The sequence below is a fragment of the Gobio gobio genome, assembly GCF_949357685.1.
Source record: "Gobio gobio genome assembly, chromosome: 5".
Lineage (NCBI taxonomy): Eukaryota > Metazoa > Chordata > Actinopteri > Cypriniformes > Gobionidae > Gobio > Gobio gobio.
In genome coordinates this window covers 1,892,907-1,915,406 of record NC_137101.1, presented here as the reverse complement: position 1 = coordinate 1,915,406, position 22,500 = coordinate 1,892,907, and the positions used below count along the sequence as shown (strand labels likewise).

At 32.3% G+C, this 22,500-nt stretch overlaps 1 protein-coding gene across 1 annotated transcript in view; it reads left to right on the top strand.

Annotated features, from left to right (window-relative positions):
- The window catches only part of sim1b (SIM bHLH transcription factor 1b), a gene marked incomplete at both ends in the record, with an annotated part of 60,617 nt that overhangs the window by 11,249 nt on the left and 26,868 nt on the right, over window positions 1-22,500 (top strand). Inside the window, 7 exons of the mRNA XM_079818360.1 lie at window positions 1,656-1,741; window positions 1,835-2,031; window positions 4,861-4,967; window positions 7,170-7,317; window positions 14,015-14,162; window positions 14,231-14,543; window positions 22,056-22,267. Of these exons, the coding sequence (XP_079674486.1) occupies window positions 1,656-1,741; window positions 1,835-2,031; window positions 4,861-4,967; window positions 7,170-7,317; window positions 14,015-14,162; window positions 14,231-14,543; window positions 22,056-22,267 (1,211 nt within the window). The remainder of the gene's footprint in view (window positions 1-1,655; window positions 1,742-1,834; window positions 2,032-4,860; window positions 4,968-7,169; window positions 7,318-14,014; window positions 14,163-14,230; window positions 14,544-22,055; window positions 22,268-22,500) is intronic.

Genomic DNA, 22,500 nt, shown 5'->3' with positions numbered 1-22,500 from the left:
TGGGGACTATTGTGAAAGTGGGTGGGGACTATGGTGAAAGTGGGTGTGGATTATTGTGAAAGTGGGGCCTGTGGTGAAAGTGGGTGGGGACTATTGTGAAAGTGGGTGGGGACTATGGTGAAAGTGGGTGGGGATTATTGTGAAAGTGGGGACTATGGTGAAAGTGGGTGGGGATTATTGTGAAAGTGGGTGGGGAGTGTGGTGAAAGTGGGTGAGGACTGTGGTGAAAGTGGGTGGGGACTATGGTGAAAGTGGGTGGGGACTATGGTGAAAGTGGGTGTGGATTATTCTGAAAGTGGGTGGGGAGTGTGGTGAAAGTGGGTGAGGACTGTGGTGCAAGTGGGTGGGGACTATTGTGAAAGTGGGTGAGGACTGTGGTGCAAGTGGGTGGGGACTATTGTGAAAGTGGGTGGGGCCTATGATGAAAGTGGGTGGGGATTATTGTGAAAGTGGGGACTATGGTGAAAGTGGGTGGGGATTATTGTGAAAGTGGGGACTATGGTGAAAGTGGGTGGGGATTATTGTGAAAGTGGGGACTATGGTGAAAGTGGGTGGGGATTATTGTGAAAGTGGGTGGGGAGTGTGGTGAAAGTGGGTGAGGACTGTGGTGAAAGTGGGTGGGGACTATGGTGAAAGTGGGTGGGGACTATGGTGAAAGTGGGTGTGGATTATTCTGAAAGTGGGTGGGGAGTGTGGTGAAAGTGGGTGAGGACTGTGGTGCAAGTGGGTGGGGACTATTGTGAAAGTGGGTGAGGACTGTGGTGCAAGTGGGTGGGGACTATTGTGAAAGTGGGTGGGGCCTATGGTGAAAGTGGGTGGGGATTATTGTGAAAGTGGGTGGGGAGTGTGGTGAAAGTGGGTGGGGACTATGGTGAAAGTGGGTGGGGACTATGGTGAAAGTGGGTGTGGATTATTCTGAAAGTGGGTGGGGAGTGTGGTGAAAGTGGGTGAGGACTGTGGTGCAAGTGGGTGGGGACTATTGTGAAAGTGGGTGAGGACTGTGGTGCAAGTGGGTGGGGACTATTGTGAAAGTGGGTGGGGCCTATGGTGAAAGTGGGTGGGGATTATTGTGAAAGTGGGTGGGGAGTGTGGTGAAAGTGGGTGAGGACTGTGGTGCAAGTGGGTGGGGACTATTGTGAAAGTGGGTGGGGCCTATGGTGAAAGTGGGTGGGGACTATGGTGAAAGTGGGGGGGGACTGTGGTGAAAGTGGGTGGGGCTTATGGTGCAAGTGGGTGGGGACTATTGTGAAAGTGGGTGGGGCTTATGTTGCAAGTGGGTGGGGACTATTGTGAAAGTGGGCGGGGCCTATGGTGCAAGTGTGCGGGCCTGTGGTGAAAATGGGTGGGGCCTGTGGTGTAAGTGGGTGGGGACTATTGTGAAAGTGGGTGGGGCTTATGTTGCGAGTGTACGGGCCTTTGGTGAAAGTGGGTGGGGCTTATGATGCAAGTGGGTGGGGACTATGGTTCAAGTGGGAGTGGCCTATGGTGCAAAGATGTATAACGATTCGTCAATGTCTTGCTTTTGGAGCTTGATTAAATAAATGGTTCGTCTGTCAATGTTATTTAAAGAACGTTTTATCTTAGCATCAGTGAAAGTTGTGGAAAACTGATATTCTTTTACAGTGCATGACTGAGATGAATGTTTCTGGTTGTAGAGTATGAAGTGGAGCGATCGTTCTTCTTGAGAATGAAATGTGTTTTGGCCAAGCGTAACGCTGGGCTCACGAGTGGAGGATATAAGGTACCAGAGTTCTTTCACTTTCCTTAATATTTTGAATGATTAGACGCTTGCATGATGTGCTGGACAGTAACAGAGCTGACCTTTGACCCTCAGGTGATCCACTGCAGCGGCTATCTGAAGATCCGTCCGTTGGGTCTGGACTCGTCTCTGCTGGACTGTTATCAGAACGTGGGTCTGGTGGCGGTGGGACACACGTTACCGCCCAGCGCCGTCACCGAGATCAAGCTCCACAGCAACATGTTCATGTTCAGGGCCAGTCTGGACATGAAGCTCATCTTCCTGGACTCCAGGTCTGACCCGCTACACACACCATACAAAACTACAACAGACACAATTTTGAAAGACATCAAATTATGAAAATGACATAGTAAGTCATAATTATGAGATACTAAGTCAAAAATTTAAATAATGTCAGTCAAAATTATGAGATAATTTTTTTTTTAATTGAGAATAAAATTCAAAACTGAAAAAAAGTTGCAATTTTGACTAATCAGTTATGACAAAATGTCAAAATTATGAGACTGACATTAAGTCGTAACTATTAAAAAAAAAAATTTTTTTAAATTGAAATTATGTCAGTCAACATTATGAGATAGACAATTATGAGATACTAAATCATAATTATGAAATTAAAAAGTCGAAATTATGAGATAAAGTTGAAATTATGACATACTAAATCAATTATGAGATTTAAAAAAATGTAATTATGAGATTAAAAAAAACAGACAAAAAGACGAAATTTTTGACAGTTATGACATAAAATGTCAATGTGATGAGATTGACATACTAAATCATAATTATAAGATACTGTCAATTATGAGATTTAAAAAATTGAAATTATGTCAGTCAACATTATGAGATAGACAATTATGAGATACTAAATCAATTATGAGATTTAAAAAAATGTAATTATGAGATTAAAATTCAAAACTAAGACAAAAAGTCGAAATTTTTCGACATAAAATGTCAATGTGATGAGATTGACATACAAAATCATAATTATGAGATTTAAAAAATTGAAATTAAAAAGTCAAAATTATGAGATCAAGTTGAAATTACGACATACTAAGTGATAATTATGAGATACTAAGTCATTTATGAGATTTAAAAAAATTTAATTATGAGATTAAAACTCAAAACTATGACAAAAAGTTGACATTTTGACAGTAATAATCAGTAATGACATAAAACGGATAATTATGAGATTAAAACATTGAGTTGAAATTACGACATACTAAATCATAATTATGAGATACAAAATCATAATTATAAGATACTGTCAATTATGAGATTTAAAAAATTGAAATTATGTCAGTCAACATTATGAGATAGACAATTATGAGATACTAAATCATAATTATGAAATTAAAAAGTCGAAATTATGAGATAAAGTTGAAATTATGACATACTAAATCAATTATGAGATTTAAAAAAATGTAATTATGAGATTAAAATTCAAAACTAAGACAAAAAGTCGAATTTTTTGACAGTTATGACATAAAATGTCAATGTGATGAGATTGAAATACTAAATCATAATTATGAGATTTAAAAAATTGAAATTAAAAAGTCAAAATTATGAGATCAAGTTGAAATTACGTCATACTAAGTGATAATTATGAGATACTAAGTCAATTATGAGATTTAAAAAAAATTAATTATGAGAATAAAATTCAAAACTATGACAAAAAGTTGACATTTTGACAGTAATAATCAGTAATGACATAAAACGTATAATTATGAGATTAAAACATTGAGTTGAAATTATGACATACTAAATCATAATTATGAGATATAAAATAATAATTATAAGATACTGTCAATTATGAGATTTAAAAATGTGGAATTATGTCAGTCAACATTATGAGATAATAAATCATAATTATGAAATTAAAAAGTCGAAGTTATGAGATAAAGTCAAAATTATGATGTACTAAGTTAAAAAGTTGAAATTCAAAACGAAATTTTTGAGTTATGACATAAAACGTCAAAATTATGAGCTTGACATACTAAGTCATAATTATGAGATCTAAAAAATTTAAATTATGTCAGTCAAAATTATGAGATAAAGTTGAAATTACGACATACTAAGTGATAATTATGAGATACTAAGTAAATTATGAGATTTTTTTTAAAATCAAAATTATGAGATAGACAATTATGAGATACTAAATCATAATTTGGAGATTAAAACATTTAAATGATGAGAAAAAAATTCAAAACTAAGAAAGTAAATTTTTTTGACAGTTATAAAAATTATGAGATTGACATACTAACTCGTAATTATGAGATTAAAAAGTCGAAGTTATGAGAAAGTTGAAATCACGGCATACTAAATCATAATTATGAGATAAAGGTCAAGAAGAGAAGTCAATTATGAGATTTAAAAAAAATGTTATTATGTCAGTCAAAATTATGAGATAGTCATACTTTTATAAGATACTAAGTTGAAATTCAAAATCTCGAATTTTTTGAGTTATGACATAAACTTCAAAATTATGAGATTGACATACTAAGTCAGTTATGAGATTTAAAAAATTGAAATTATGTCAGTCAAAATTATGAGATAGTCATGATTATGAGATAAAGTTGAAATTACGACATACTAAGTGATAATTATGAGATACTAAGTCAATTATGGATAATTTTTTTTAATCAAAATTATGAGATAGTAAGTTAAAAAAAATGTAATTATGACAATACAATTCAAAACTATGACAAAAAGTTTACATTTTGACAGTAACAATCAGTTATGACATAAAACATAAAAATTATGAGATTGACGTTCTAAATCATAATTATGAGATTTAAAAAATTTAAATGATGTCAGTCAATACTATCATAATTTTGAAATTAAAGTAAAAATTAGATAAAGATGAAATTATGAGATACTAAGTCAATTATGAGATTTTAAAAATGTAAATTATGAGAATAAAATTCAAAACTAAGACAAAAAGTCAAAATTTTTGACAGTTATGACATAAAACGTCAAGATTATGAGATTGACATACTAAGTCATACTAATTATGAGATTTAAAATATATAAATGATGGGAGCCTGCTGAATATCCTGAGGAGGAAAGCGCTGGTGCTGATTCTTGTGCTGTTCTGCGCCTGTAAGGGTTTCAGAGCTGACAGGATATGAGCCACAGGACCTGATTGAGAAGACCCTGTATCATCACGTGCACAGCTGTGACAGCTTTCACCTGCGCTGCGCTCATCACCTGCGTGAGTACAGAACACTCACAAAAATTAACTTTCACTGTTGTTAGTAGCTCAACTCATCCTTGTTCACATCACTCAAAAAACTCATGTAACTAAATGTACTTCGATTTACTGAGTTGTTTCTAATAAAAATGAATATTGTCAGCTTTACTTAATAAGTGTTTGTTCGGTCAACTTAACATCGCTGAGTGAAACAAACAAACTGGGCAGTGGATCTGTAGTTCCCAGCATGCTTTGCAAGGGACTGCATTAGGAGAGTAAATTTAGGGATTAAAGTGTTATTTTTAGGGCTGTCAAAAGATTAATCGCGATTAATCGCATCCAAAATAAAAGTTTGTGTTTACATAATATATGTGTGTGTACTCTGTTAATTATTATTTATATATAAATACACACACAAGCATGTATATATTTAAGAAAAAAATATTATTTTTACATATAAAACATTTAGATTTATATTAGGGCTGTCAAAAGATTAATCGCGATTAATCGCATCCAAAATAAAAGTTTGTGTTTACATAATATATGTGTGTGTACTCTGTCAATTATTATTTATATATAAATACACACACAAGCATGTATATATTTAAGAAAAAAATATTATTTTTATATATAAAACATTTATATTTATATTAGGGCTGTCAAAAGATTAATCGCGATTAATCGCATCCAAAATAAAAGTTTGTGTTTACATAATATATGTGTGTGTACTCTGTCAATTATTATTTATATATAAATACACACACAAGCATGTATATATTTAAGAAAAAAATATTATTTTTATATATAAAACATTTATATTTATATTAGGGCTGTCAAAAGATTAATCGCGATTAATCGCATCCAAAATAAAAGTTTGTGTTTACATAATATATGTGTGTGTACTCTGTCAATTATTATTTATATATAAATACACACACAAGCATGTATATATTTAAGAAAAAAATATTATTTTTATATATAAAACATTTATATTTATATTAGGGCTGTCAAAAGATTAATCGCGATTAATCGCATCCACAATAAAAGTTTGTGTTTACATAATATATGTGTGTGTACTCTGTTAATTATTATTTATATATAAATACACATACAAGCATGTATATATTTAAGAAAAAATATTATTTTTATATATAAAACATTTATATTTATATTAGGGCTGTCAAAAGATTAATCGCGATTAATCGCATCCAAAATAAAAGTTTGTGTTTACATAATATATGTGTGTGTACTCTGTTAATTATTATTTATATATAAATACACACACAAGCATGTATATATTTAAGAAAAAAATATTATTTTTACATATAAAACATTTAGATTTATATTAGGGCTGTCAAAAGATTAATCGCGATTAATCGCATCCAAAATAAAAGTTTGTGTTTACATAATATATGTGTGTGTACTCTGTCAATTATTATTTATATATAAATACACACACAAGCATGTATATATTTAAGGAAAAAATATTATTTTTATATATAAACATTTATATTTATATTAGGGCTGTCAAAAGATTAATCGCGATTAATCGCATCCAAAATAAAAGTTTGTGTTTACATAATATGTGTGTGTACTCTGTTAATTATTATTTATATATAAATACACATACAAGCATGTATATATTTAAGAAAAAATATAATTTTTATATATAACACATCTATATTTATATATATTATAGATTATATAAATGTATATACAGTATATACATGCAAATATTTCTTAAATATATACATGAATGTGTGTGTATTTGTATATAAATAATAATTAACAGAGTACACACACATATTATGTAAACACAAGCTTTTATTTTGGATGCGATTAATCGCGATTAATCTTTTGACAGCCCTAGTTTTCACCTAACATAATAAACTTTTATAAATTGAAAATAACATTATTAAGTACATATAAATATTATGTAACAGTGACAAATTCAAATGGTTTGTTTTGACTTAAAGAAATGTTGTCAGCTTTACTTGACTTTCTTTTGTTCGTATAACTAAATTGTTATTTGTAAAAATGACTCAATATATTTGTGTAGAACCACTTGACGCTGCTTTTTTAAGTAAATTCAACAAATAGTTTTTTTAAGTGTACAGTACAGTAAGACCTACTGTAAACACACTGTGTACTGTCAAGTGATACGTGTGTGTGTGTGTGTGTGTGTGTGTGTGTGTGTGTGTGTGTGTGTGTGTGTGTGCGCAGTGCTTGTGAAAGGGCAGGTCACCACTAAGTATTACCGCTTCTTGTCGAAGCACGGCGGATGGGTTTGGGTGCAGAGCTACGCCACAATCGTTCACAACAGCCGATCGTCTCGCCCGCACTGCATCGTCAGCGTCAATTACGTCCTCACGTGAGTCTCACACACACACACACACACACACACACACACACACACACACACACACACACACACACACTCCACTGGCCATGGGACAGAAGTGGAAAAGTGACAGTAATTCCGGTGATTTCACTGAATTATGCATATTAACTTTATGACGTGTAAACACAATGCATAGGGTCTTCACACCTCATTTGAATACGCATATATGCAAATGAGATTCTAAAATACTTTGATGAGATATTATATTTTAGATGAGATACAAGGTCAATTATGAGATTAAAAGGTCTAAATAATGAGATACTATGTCATAATTTTGAGATTAAAAGTTTGATATGAGAATGAAATTCAAAACTACGACAAAAAGTCAATATTTTTACATTAATAATCAGATCATCAAACATCAAAATATAAAATTGAGATACTAAATCATAATTATGAGATTTAAAAAAAATTGTCAGTTGACATTATGAGATACTAAGTCATAATTTTGATTTAAAAAATCATAATTTTGAGATATTAAATCATAATTATGAGATATTAAATCATAATTATGAGATACTAAATCATAATTTTGAGATTAAAAAGTTGAATTTAAGAATAAAATTCAAAATGATGACCATCAGAATTTTGACAGTAATAATCGGTTATGACATAAAACATCAAAATTATGAGATTGACATCTAATTCATAATTATGATTCATAATTATGAGATAAAAAAGTAAAATTATGATATAAAGTTGAAGTTACGACATATTAAATCATAATTATGAGATAAAAAATAAAAATTATGACATACTAAATCATAATTATGAGATAATAAAAATGTGAGATATTAAATCATAATTATGAGATACAAAAATAAAAATTATGAGATAAAGTGGAAATTACGACATATTAAATCATAATTATGAGATACTAAGTCAATTATGAGATTACATTTTTTTTTTATTAAGTCAATCGAAATTATGAGATAGTCATAGTTATTAGATATATTAGATTAGATTCCATATGAGATACCAAATCATAATTTTGAAAACAAAAAGTTGAAATTAAGTGGATAAAATTCAAAACTGACAAAAATGTAATAATCGGTTATGACATGAAATGTCAAAATTATGAGATTGACATACTAAATCATAATTATGAGATACAAAGTAAATTATGAGATTTGAACAATTTGAACTATGTCAGTCGAAATTATGAGATAGTCAATTATGAGATACTAAATCATAATTATGAAATTAAAAGTCGAAGTTATGAGATAAAGTTGAAATTACGGCATACTAAATCATAATTATGAGTCAAAGTTATGAGATACTAAGTTAAAAAGTCGAAATTTTTGAGTTATGACATAATACGTTACAATTATGAGATTGACAAACTAAATCATAATTATGAGATATGAAGTCAATTTTGAGATTTAAATTATGATATTATGAGATAGTTATGAGATACTAAATCATCATTTTGAGATTAAAAAAGTGGATAAAATTCAAAACTGACGAAAATGTTGACAGTAATAATCGGTTATGACATAAAATATAAAAATTATGAGATTGACAAAAGTACATTTTGAGTTCATTATTAGATAAAAAGTCGAAATTATAATTTTGACTTATGTAATATTTTTCTTTTCTTATGTGGCTATTTTAAGATCTTTATTTGTTGCACAGACTATAAGATGTTAAAGGAAAACGCCACTATTTCTGAAAATAGGCCCATTCTCCGACTCCCCTAGAGTTAAACAGTTGAGTTCTGGCGGGAGCACTGTTAGCATAGCTTAGCATACATCATTGAATCTGATTAGACCGTTAGCATCTCATTCAAAAATGACCAAAGAGTTTTGATATTTTTCCCATTTAAAACTCGACTCTTCTGTAGTTCCATCGAGCACTAAGACGGACACTCTTGGGTCATTTTTGAGCAAGATGCTAACGGTCTAATCAGATTCAATGATGTATGCTAAGCTATGCTAACAGTGCTATCGCCAGACCCGGAGATCGGCTGAATGGATTCAGAAATGGTCAAACTCAACTGTTTAAAAATGAGCCTGTTTTTAAAACCGTGGCGTGTTCCTTTAAGATTCGGTGTGTTCCTCACACACACACACACACACACACACACGGGGCCAGACGGAGGTCACTCACAGTACAATATCACCGTGATAAGAGCAGAATAAGGGCTGTTTACTGTCTGAGTTCAGCGGTTCAGACGGAGGCTGCGGGGTCAAAGGTCATGAACAAAAAACCACAGGTGTGAAATCCATAGATATCCATAATAAAGGCTAGATGTCTCGTCCGCGCTGCTGGCCAATGGAGGTCGACGTCTGCACCTGGCGGCCATCTTGTCACCCTCAGCTCGCTCACTCCTAACATTGTGTTTAAATGGTGCTTGAACTTTTTAAATAACCATAACTTGCTAAATTTTCAACCGATTTTCAAACTGTTTGGTTTGTTATAAACGTCAGAGATGTAGTTATGACACTGCATGCTTATGAATAATTATTCATAATTCGTTCAAGCATCCAGTGTTGGGAAAGCTACTCTGAAACAGTAGTTTGACAAGCTACAAGCTACTTATACATGAAAGGAGTTAAACTACAGTCAAGCTACCCTTCTGAAAAAGTAGTTAGATACACTACAAGTTACTACCAAAATGTAGCTAGCTACATCGAAACTACTTTGATTTATTTGTTATTTTTTTACAATTAAATGCATATTTACAAATAACTGAATAATCATTAATGAAGAATGTTTTAAGTTAAATGTTTGGGGTTTAAAACAACACAATGCAATACAATTATGATAAGAGTAAAGTTTTAATTTGTAAACTATCCAAATATACAATACTCAAATGTAGTCTAAACCTCAAACTGACTGTCAAGTGCAAAATCGCTAACAAAATATAAGCAACTTTGATACACAGGACTAGACAAAAATGCATATATATATATATATAGCAGGATAATCAATTAAATAAGGCTATGATTCACCTGTATGTGCTTGAAGTCTTCGACACAGACAGCGTTTTAATCTTTTGTTTGTATAAATCAAGTGTAACCTTTACTAGTCGATTCGTGTGAAGTTATCAACCCACTCCTGTACGTCCTTTACATAATCATCAGACGATCTCTTCTCTGTGAACCGTAAAGCGCAAGATGCGCGATGAAATATAGATGGCGGTAACGCGCGATTTTAGTATGTGATCAAATAAGAAGAAAAAAACGCTGCTGCTTCAATGCATTGCAGGCTCGTCAAAACACAAAACAGAATGTAGCTTTTGGTCGCGCTACACCGCTACTTGCTGGAAAAAGTAGTTAGCTACTGGAAAAGCTACATTGTTTTACAAGCAACTGAGCTACTGACAAGCTACTGAAAAATGTAGTTAAGTTAGTAGCTTAGCTACTTCTAGTTAACTACTCCCCAACACTGCAAGCATCTAGAATTATAGCCACGTTAATAACGTTTGTAAGAAACCAAACCTTTTGTAAATCCGTCCAGATTACAGCGAGATAAGAGTATTTGTGTTCAGATCACTCGCCTTACATCAGGAGCCCGCCAGAAAGCTGGCCTGTGACAAGATGGCCGCCAGAAAGCAGGCCTGTGACAAGATGGCCGCCAGAAAGATGGCCGCCAGAAAGCTGGCCTGTGACAAGATGGCCGCCAGAAAGCTGGCCTGTGACAAGATGGCCGCCAGAAAGCAGGCCTGTGACAAGATGGCCGCCAGAAAGCAGGCCTGTGACAAGATGGCCGCCAGAAAGCTGGCCTGTGACAAGATGGCCGCCAGAAAGCTGGCCTGTGACAAGATGGCCGCCAGAAAGCAGGCCTGTGACAAGATGGCCGCCAGAAAGCTGGCCTGTGACAAGATGGCCGCCAGAAAGCAGGCCTGTGACAAGATGGCTGCCAGAAAGCAGGCCTGTGACAAGATGGCCGCCAGAAAGCAGGCCTGTGACAAGATGGCTGCCAGAAAGCAGGCCTGTGACAAGATGGCCGCCAGAAAGCAGGCCTGTGACAAGATGGCCGCCAGAAAGCAGGCCTGTGACAAGATGGCTGCCAGAAAGCAGGCCTGTGACAAGATGGCCGCCAGAAAGCAGGCCTGTGACAAGATGGCCGCCAGAAAGCTGGCCTGTGACAAGATGGCCGCCAGAAAGCTTGCCTGTGACAAGATGGCCGCCAGAAAGCTTGCCTGTGACAAGATGGCCGCCAGTGATTACGTTAGAGACTCCGCCATAAAGCCGCATTTCCACCGAAATTACCCTGAACAATTTGTACCAGGAACTTTTTTTACAGGAACTTTTCCCCCCCAGATCTGCTACTGTCTTGTTTCCACTGCGGTCTAAAGTACCGGCAAGATAAGGCAAATTAGTCCGGTGATGTAGGACTGCGCGCGGCTGCTCCTCTCAGTCAGTGACGGACAGTAATCATTTTTGCGCAATTCTTTTGGTAGTTATGTATTGGTTTAATAAAGAGGTCATTAACAAAATGCGCGCCATCAGACAGAAAGAGCAAGAATGATATTTACTGAACGCAGAACGAACGAACCTCGCAAGACTTTTAAAAATGCCGGTTGAAATAAAATGCTGCGTGAGCTCAACCAATCAGCATGTTCAGCGCCCAAATCCCACCCCCGAAAGTTCCCGAACTTTGAAAAAGTACTACCCCGGGAGCAGGGCCGTTTGGAGAGGGAAATATTTACCCGGAACTTCATTTAGACCCTGCGGTCGAAACACATCGAGTACCAGCCCAAAGTTCCTGATTCCTGGGGAAAGTTCCTGCGGTGGAAATGCGGCTTAAGACATCTAGCAAATTATGAGATAATTATGAGATACTAAGTCAATTATGATAAAAAAAAGAAATTATGAGATTATTATGAGGATACTTACAATTTTGAGGTTAAAAATATGACAAATCGAAATTATGAGATACTAAATCAATTATGAGATACTAAGTCATAATTTTGAGATTAAAAATGTTAAATTATGAGAATACAATTCTAAACTGACAAAAAGTTGAAATTGACAGAATCAGTTATGATATAAAATGTCAAAAAATGAGATAACGTTGAAATTATGACATAAATCTGAATTGAGACACTTGAAATTATGAGATTAAAAAATGAAATTATGAGATAATTATGACATACTAATAATTTTGAGATTTAAAAAGTTGAAATATAACAAATTAAATTATGAGATACTAAATCAATTATGAGATACTAAGTCATAATTTTGAGATTAAAAATGTTAAATTATGAGAATGCAATTCTAAACTGACAAAAAGTTGAAATTGACAGAATCAGTTATGATATAAAATGTCAAAAATATGAGGTAACCTTGAAATTATGACATAAATCTGAATTGAGACACTTGAAATTATGAGATTAAAAAATGAAATGATGAGATAATTATGAGACTAATAATTTTGAGATTTAAAAAGTTGAAATATGACTAATCTAAATTATGAGATACTAAATCAATTATGATATTAAAAAGTCTAAATTATGAGATACTAAGTCATAATTATGAGATACTAAGTCATAATTTTGAGATACTAAGTCATAATTTTGAGATCAAAAATGTTAAATTATGAGAATACAAATCTAAACTATGACCAAAAGTTAAAATTGACAGAATCAGTTGTGTGAAAATTATGAGATAAAGTTGAAATTATGAGATACTAAGTCAATAATGTGATTAGAAATTTAAAATTATGAGATAATTATGAGATACTAAATCAATTATGAGATTTAAAAAAAATGAAATTATGAGATAATTATGAGATACTAATAATTTTGAGATTTAAAAAGTTGAAATGTGACAAATCTAAATTATGAGATACTAAATCAATTATGATATTAAAAAGTCTAAATTATGAGATACTAAGTCATAATTTTGAGATACTAAGTCATAATTTTGAGATAAAAAATGTTAAATTATGAGAATGCAATTCTAAACTATGACAAAAAGTTAAAATTGACAGAATCAATTGTGTGAAAATTATGAGATTAAGTTGAAATGATGAGATACTAAGTCAATAATGTGATTAGAAATTTAAAATTATGAGATAATTATGAGATACTAAATCAATTATGAGATTTAAAAAAAAATGAAATTATGAGATAATTATGAGATACTAATAATTTTGAGATTTAAAAAGTTGAAATGTGACAAATCTAAATTATGAGATACTAAATCAATTATGATATTAAAAAGTCTAAATTATGAGATACTAAGTCATAATTTTGAGATACTAAGTCATAATTTTGAGATAAAAAATGTTAAATTATGAGAATGCAATTCTAAACTATGACAAAAAGTTAAAATTGACAGAATCAATTGTGTGAAAATTATGAGATTAAGTTGAAATGATGAGATACTAAGTCAATAATGTGATTAGAAATTTAAAATTATGAGATAATTATGAGATACTAAATCAATTATGAGATTTAAAAAAAAATGAAATTATGAGATAATTATGAGATACTAATAATTTTGAGATTTAAAAAGTTGAAATGTGACAAATCTAAATTATGAGATACTAAATCAATTATGATATTAAAAAGTCTAAATTATTATGGATATCTATGGTGAAATCAGCTGGAGAGACTTCCTGTACGCCTCAGGATTCATGTTCAGGGTTCAGGGGTGACGATTGCTGGAGCTGATGACCAACACGAGTGTGTGTGTGTGTGTGTGTGTGTGTTCAGGGACACGGAATATAAGGGCCTGCTGCTCTCTCTGGACCAGCTGAAGCCCAGGAAACCTGCGTTCCCGTACAGCAGCCACAGCGAGCGGGAAGACAAGCCTCAGCTGTCCAACTCCAGGAGCAAGATCCCGGTTTCTCCTTACTCACAGGTATCCACACACACACACACAGCTCACACACACACCGCTGCATACCTCACTTCCTGTCCTGTGTCCAGCAGTTCTCCGCCTTCCCGCCGGACCGCTCGGACTCCGAGCACGACAGCCAATGGGGCGGCAGCCCTCTGACAGACTCCGCCTCTCCGCAGGATGATGCGTCAGAGCCGGCCGGGGTGTCCCTGTGTTACGGCCTCTCTCAGGGCGACGTGATGCACATGGCCTCACACGCGTGTGCTCAGGCACACGCCACACCAGCACACACACACACACACACGGCGCTGTGTGATCAGGCCGGCCGCTACGGCTGGTGGGACGGCCCATCTCTGACTAAAGCCCCTCAGCTCAATGGAGGAGTGTATCATCACACTCACGGTCAGTCCACAGCTGGGTCACATGACCCTTCATCGCCATTTCATCATCATTAGAATATCAGAAAAATATGTCAATGATTGAGATACCAAGTCATCATTTTGACATTTGAAATTTGAAAAAATTAAATTATGAGATAATTATGATACTAACCATAATTTTGAGATTTAAAAAGTTGAAATATGACAAATCTAAATTATGAGATACTAAATCAATTATGATATTAAAAAGTCATAATTATGAGATACTAAGTCATCATTTTGAGATCAAAAATGTTCAATTATGAGGATACAATTCTAAACTATGACAAAAAGTAGAAATTGACAGAATCAGTTATGATATAAAATTTCAAAATTATGAGATAAAGTTGAAATTATGAGATATTAAGTCAATTATGAGATAAAAAATGAAATTATGAGATAATTGAGATACTAATAATTTTGAGATTTAAAAAATGTAAATATGACAAATCTAAATTATGAGATACTAAATCAATTATGAGATTTAAAAATTAAAAATTATGAGATACTGAGTAATTTATGAGATTTAAAAAAATGAAATGAGTCAAAATTATGAGACAGTTATGAGATACTAATCATAATTTTGAGATTTAAAAAGTTGAAATATGACAAATCTAAATTATGAGATACTAAATCAATTATGATATTAAAAAGTCATAATTATGAGATACTAAGTCATCATTTTGAGATCAAAAATGTTCAATTATGAGGATACAATTCTAAACTATGACAAAAAGTAGAAATTGACAGAATCAGTTATGATATAAAATTTCAAAATTATGAGATAAAGTTGAAATTATGAGATATTAAGTCAATTATGAGATAAAAAATGAAATTATGAGATAATTGAGATACTAATAATTTTGAGATTTAAAAAATGTAAATATGACAAATCTAAATTATGAGATACTAAATCAATTATGAGATTTAAAAATTAAAAATTATGAGATACTCAAAAAATTTATGAGATTTAAAAAAATGAAATGAGTCAAAATTATGAGACAGTTATGAGATACTAAGTCATAATTTTGAGATTTAAAAAGTTGAAATATGACAAGTCAAAATTATGAGATACTAAATCTAAATATGAAAATGTCAAAATTATGAGATAAAGTTCTAAATCTAAATTATGGGACACTTGAAATTATGAGATACTAAGTAAAATACGAGATGCAAAGTCATAATTTTGATTTACTGTCATAATTTTGAGATTTAAAAAGTTGAAATATGATATAAATCTGAATTGAGACACTTGAAATTATGAGATACTACTCAATTATGAGATACTAAGTCAATAATGAGATTTAAAAAAATAATAATCATGAGTCAAAATTATGAGATAATTGAGATACTAATAATTTTGAGACTTAAAAAGTTGAATATGACAAATTGCAATTATGAGACACTTGAAATTATGAGATATTAAGTCAATTATGAGATAAAAAAATGAAATTATGAGATAATTGAGATACTAATAATTTTGAGATTTAAAAAGTTGAAATATGACAAATCGAAATTATGAGATACTAAATCGATTATATTAAAATGTCAAAATTATGAGATAAAGTTGAAATTATGAGATACTAGGTCAATTATGAGATAAAAAATGAAATTATGAGATAATTGAGATACTAATAATTTTGAGATTTTAAAAGTTGAAATATGACAAATCTAAATTATGAGATACTAAATCAATTATGAGATTTAAAAATTCTAAATTATGAGATACTGAGTAATTTATGAGATTGAAAAAAATGAAATGAGTCAGTTATGAGATACTAAGTCATAATTTTGAGATTTAAAAAGTTGAAATATGACAAATCTAAATTATGGGACACTTAAAATTATGAGATACTAAGTAAAATACGAGATACAAAGTCATAATTTTGATATACTGTCATAATTTTGAGATTTGAAAAGTTGAAATATGATATAAATATGAATTGAGACACTTGAAATTATGAGATACTAAATCAATTATGAGATTAAAAAATCTAAATTATGAGATACTAAGTCAATTATGAGATTTAAAAAAATAAAAATCATGAGTCAAAATTATGAGATAATAGAGATACTAATAATTTTGAGATTTAAAAAGTTGAAATATGACAAATCTAAATTATGAGACACTTGAAATTATGAGATATTAAGTCAATTATGAGATTAAAAAAATTAAATTATGAGATACTTATGAGATACTAATAATTTTGAGATTAAAAAGTTGAAATATGACAAATCGAAATTATGAGATACTAAATCGATTATATTAAAATGTAAAAATTATGAGATAAAGTTGAAATTATGAGATACTAAGTCAATTATGAGATAAAAAAATGAAATTATGAGATAATTGAGATACTAATAATTTTGAGATTTAAAAATTGAAATATGACAAATCTAAATTATGAGATACTAAATCAATTATGAGATTTAAAAATTAAAAGTTATGAGATACTGAGTAATTTATGAGATTTAAAAAAATGAAATGAGTCAAAATTATGAGAGTTATGAGATACTAAGTCATAATTTTGAGATTTAAAAAGTTGAAATATGACAAATCTAAATTATGGGACACTTGAAATTATGAGATACTAAGTAAAATACGAGATACAACGTCATAATTTTGATATACTGTCATAATTTTGAGATTTAAAAAGTTGAAATATGACATAAATCTGAATTGAGATACTTGAAATTATGAGATACTAAATCAATTATGAGATTAAAAGTTCTAAATTATGAGAGTCGAAATTATACTGTCATTTATGAGATTAAAAAAATGAAATCATGAGTCAAAATTATGAGATAATTATGAGATACTAAATCAATTATGATATTAAAAAGTCTAAATTATGAGATACTAAGTCAATTATGAGATAAAAAAAATGAAATATTGAGATAATTATGAGATACTAATAATTTTAAAGATTTTAAAAGTTGAAATATGACATCTAAATTACGAGACACTAAATTGATTATGATATTAAAATGTCATAATTATGAGATACTTAATCATAATTATGAGATGCTAAATCATAATTTTGGATACCAAGTCATAATTATGAGATAAAAAAATTTAAATTATGAGAATACAATTCTAAACTATGACAAAACTTGAAACTGACAAAATCAGTTATGATATAAAATGTCAAAATTATGAGATAAAGTTGAAACTATGAGATACTAAGTCAATTATGAGATTTTTTTTTTAAAAAGGAAATGAGTCGAAAGTATGATAATTATGAGATACTGTCATTTTTGAGGAAATTATGAGATATGACAGTTGAAATTATTATGATAATTGTGAGGTAGTCATTTTTTAGAAAATTATGAGATATTAGGACAGTTGAAATTATGATAATTATGAGATATGAAGTAAATTTTGAGATTAAGAAGTTAAGTGTGGGTCATAATTTAGAAGATTAAGAAGTACATTTTGAGATTAAGAAGTTAAGTGTGGGTCATAATTTAGAAGATTAAGAAGTACATTTTGAGATTAAGGGCCCTATTTTAACGATCTGAAACGCAAGTGTCAAAGCGTGAAGCGCAAGTAACTTTGTGGGCGGGTCTCTGCGCTGTTGCTATTTTCCCGGCGGGATAAATGGCTCTTGCGCCCGGCGCAAATCTAAAATGGGTTGGTCTGAAGTAGCTTCATTATTCATAGGTGTGGTTTGGGCGTAACGTGAATAAACCAATCCGAGCGTCATCCAACATTCCCTTTAAAAGCAGGTGCGCAAGTTCCATTATGGATTGCTATTATTATGGCGTATTTACCAGACGCACGCAGGAGCGGTTCACAGCCGAGGAGACTGATGTTCTTGTAAGAGCAGTGAAAGACAGAGAAGTGAAGTTGTAATGTTGTACATTATGGTAAAGGTGATTTCACAGTCTTTTTTTTTTCAGTCTTTCAGTTTTTTCAGTCGATTTTTTTTCCTGGTTCTTGACGGACAAACCAATTTGTCAGATGTCCTTATATACATATATGTCTTGCCACTATTGGGCAAACAGGTCTTATCCTTAATTATTACAATTAGCCTGAATCATTTGTAAGCTAGATTTATGCCTATTTTTTTCACATCTTCGTGGCACACCACAATGATTTCCGTCATCTCATGTGTTAATATTTTTTTAGTGTAACAATTTATGATTTGCAAAAATAACTGTTGCATCTGTGTAGATTACATGAGCAAAGTGTATGCGCGTTGTGCACGCTATACATTATGGTCAAGCATGCGCCCTTAAAATAGCATAATGAACAACGCGCAACGCGCCACTGACTTTAGACTAGGTTTTTTCTGGTCAGTGGCGCAATTGTTTAATGGAACAGCAAAATAGCACCAGGGATTGTTTGCGCCGGAACACGCCTCCTTTTTTGCGCTGAACCGCCCAGGTAGCGCAAGTTCATTCACTAGTTTAGCGACGTGCTTCTGTGGAGGGAAAAGCGCGCTCTGCGCGGGTGCAAAATAGGAATGACACATGCGTCGGTGTACAAAGTCAATTGCGCTGGGTGCAAGATAGGGCCCTTAGAAGTTAAGTGTGGGTCATAATTTAGAAGATTATGAAGTTAATTTTGAGATTAAGAAGTTAAGTGTGGGTCATAATTTAGAAGATTATGAAGTAAATTTTGAGATTAAGAAGTTAAGTGTGGGTCATAATTTAGAAGATTATGAAGTTAATTTTGAGATTAAGAAGTTAAGTGTGGGTCATAATTTAGAAGATTATGAAGTTAATTTTGAGATTCAGAAGTTAAGTGTGGGTCATAATTTAGAAGATTATGAAGTTAATTTTGAGATTAAGAAGTTAAGTGTGGGTCATAATTTTGTGATTAAGAAGTTAAGTGTGGGTCATAATTTTGTGATTAAGAAGTTAAGTGTGGGTCATAATTTAGAAGATTAAGAAGTTAAGTGTGGGTCATAATTATGAGATTAAGAAGTTAAGTGTGGGTCATAATTATGAGATTAAGAAGTTAAGTGTGGGTCATAATTTTGTGATTAAGAAGTTAAGTGTGGGTCATAATTATGAGATTAAGAAGTTAAGTGTGGGTCATAATTTTGTGATTAAGAAGTTAAGTGTGGGTCATAATTTTGTGATTAAGAAGTTAAGTGTGGGTCATAATTATGAGATTAAGAAGTTAAGTGTGGGTCATAATTTTGTGATTAAGAAGTTAAGTGTGGGTCATAATTTTGTGATTAAGAAGTTAAGTGTGGGTCATAATTTTGTGATTAAGAAGTTAAGTGTGGGTCATAATTTAGAAGATTAAGAAGTTAAGTGTGGGTCATAATTATGAGATTAAGAAGTTAAGTGTGGGTCATAATTTTGTGATTAAGAAGTTAAGTGTGGGTCATAATTATGAGATTAAGAAGTTAAGTGTGGGTCATAATTTTGTGATTAAGAAGTTAAGTGTGGGTCATAATCATGAGATTAAGAAGTTAAGTGTGGGTCATAATTTTGTGATTAAGAAGTTAAGTGTGGGTCATAATTTTGTGATTAAGAAGTTAAGTGTGGGTCATAATTTTGAGATTAAGAAGTTAAGTGTGGGTCATAATTTAGAAGATTAAGAAGTTATTTTTGTGATTAAGAAGTTAAGTGTGGGTCATAATTTAGAAGATTAAGAAGTTAAGTGTGGGTCATAATTTAGAAGATTAAGAAGTTATTTTTGTGATTAAGAAGTTAAGTGTGGGTCATAATTTAGAAGATTAAGAAGTTAAGTGTGGGTCATAATTTAGAAGATTAAGAAGTTATTTTTGTGATTAAGAAGTTAAGTGTGGGTCATAATTTAGAAGATTAAGAAGTTAAGTGTGGGTCATAATTTAGAAGATTAAGAAGTTAAGTGTGGGTCATAATTATGAGATTAAGAAGTTAAGTGTGGGTCATAATTATGAGATTAAGAAGTTAAGTGTGGGTCATAATTTTGTGATTAAGAAGTTAAGTGTGGGTCATAATTATGAGATTAAGAAGTTAAGTGTGGGTCATAATTTTGTGATTAAGAAGTTAAGTGTGGGTCATAATTTTGTGATTAAGAAGTTAAGTGTGGGTCATAATTATGAGATTAAGAAGTTAAGTGTGGGTCATAATTTTGTGATTAAGAAGTTAAGTGTGGGTCATAATTTTGTGATTAAGAAGTTAAGTGTGGGTCATAATTTTGTGATTAAGAAGTTAAGTGTGGGTCATAATTTAGAAGATTAAGAAGTTAAGTGTGGGTCATAATTATGAGATTAAGAAGTTAAGTGTGGGTCATAATTTTGTGATTAAGAAGTTAAGTGTGGGTCATAATTATGAGATTAAGAAGTTAAGTGTGGGTCATAATTTTGTGATTAAGAAGTTAAGTGTGGGTCATAATCATGAGATTAAGAAGTTAAGTGTGGGTCATAATTTTGTGATTAAGAAGTTAAGTGTGGGTCATAATTTTGTGATTAAGAAGTTAAGTGTGGGTCATAATTTTGAGATTAAGAAGTTAAGTGTGGGTCATAATTTAGAAGATTAAGAAGTTATTTTTGTGATTAAGAAGTTAAGTGTGGGTCATAATTTAGAAGATTAAGAAGTTAAGTGTGGGTCATAATTTAGAAGATTAAGAAGTTATTTTTGTGATTAAGAAGTTAAGTGTGGGTCATAATTTAGAAGATTAAGAAGTTAAGTGTGGGTCATAATTTAGAAGATTAAGAAGTTATTTTTGTGATTAAGAAGTTAAGTGTGGGTCATAATTTAGAAGATTAAGAAGTTAAGTGTGGGTCATAATTTAGAAGATTAAGAAGTTAAGTGTGGGTCATAATTTTGTGATTAAGAAGTTAAGTGTGGGTCATAATTTTGTGATTAAGAAGTTAAGTGTGGGTCATAATTTAGAAGATTAAGAAGTTATTTTTGTGATTAAGAAGTTAAGTGTGGGTCATAATTATGAGATTAAGAAGTTAAGTGTGGGTCATAATTTTGTGATTAAGAAGTTAAGTGTGGGTCATAATTTTGTGATTAAGAAGTTAAGTGTGGGTCATAATTTTGAGATTAAGAAGTTAAGTGTGGGTCATAATTTAGAAGATTAAGAAGTTATTTTTGTGATTAAGAAGTTAAGTGTGGGTCATAATTTAGAAGATTAAGAAGTTAAGTGTGGGTCATAATTTAGAAGATTAAGAAGTTAAGTGTGGGTCATAATTTAGAAGATTAAGAAGTTAAGTGTGGGTCATAATTTTGAGATTAAGAAGTTAAGTGTGGGTCATAATTTAGAAGATTAAGAAGTTAAGTGTGGCTCATAATTTAGAAGATTAAGAAGTTAATTTTGAGATTAAGAAGTTAAGTGTGGGTCATAATTTTGTGATTAAGAAGTTAAGTGTGGGTCATAATTTAGAAGATTAAGAAGTTAAGTGTGGGTCATAATTTAGAAGATTAAGAAGTTAATTTTGAGATTAAGAAGTTAAGTGTGGGTCATAATTTAGAAGATTAAGAAGTTAAGTGTGGGTCATAATTTAGACACACACTTAAACTGAATCGTGTGTTTGATTGGCAGCTCACTGGGACGACGAGCACGCGGTCAGTTCTCCGGAAGGAGGCGGGTCATCGGGCGATTCTGGAGACAGTTGCCATGACAACGGGCCGTTTCACTCCAGCCCGCGGGAGTCCGAGAGGATGGAGCCCCTGATCAGAGCCAAGCAGGAGCGGATCAAGCTGGAGGACAGTCAGATGAGGGACTACCCCTCCTCCGTCCTGTTCTCCTCCATGGTCTGCAGAGGGGCCCCGGGGCCCCGGGATGAGGACCGGGACGGAAGGAGTCCCGCGTCTCTGTCCGGTCTGAGCAGCCCGGGGTCCGCGGCAGAATACCGGCACACACACACACACACACACAACGGCACATCCGTCATCATCAGCAACAGCAGCTGACGGGAAAACTGCGGAAAAATCCCTCCTCGTCCCACCAGGACTGGCTCAAATCTCAACCCCGAGACACAGAATAA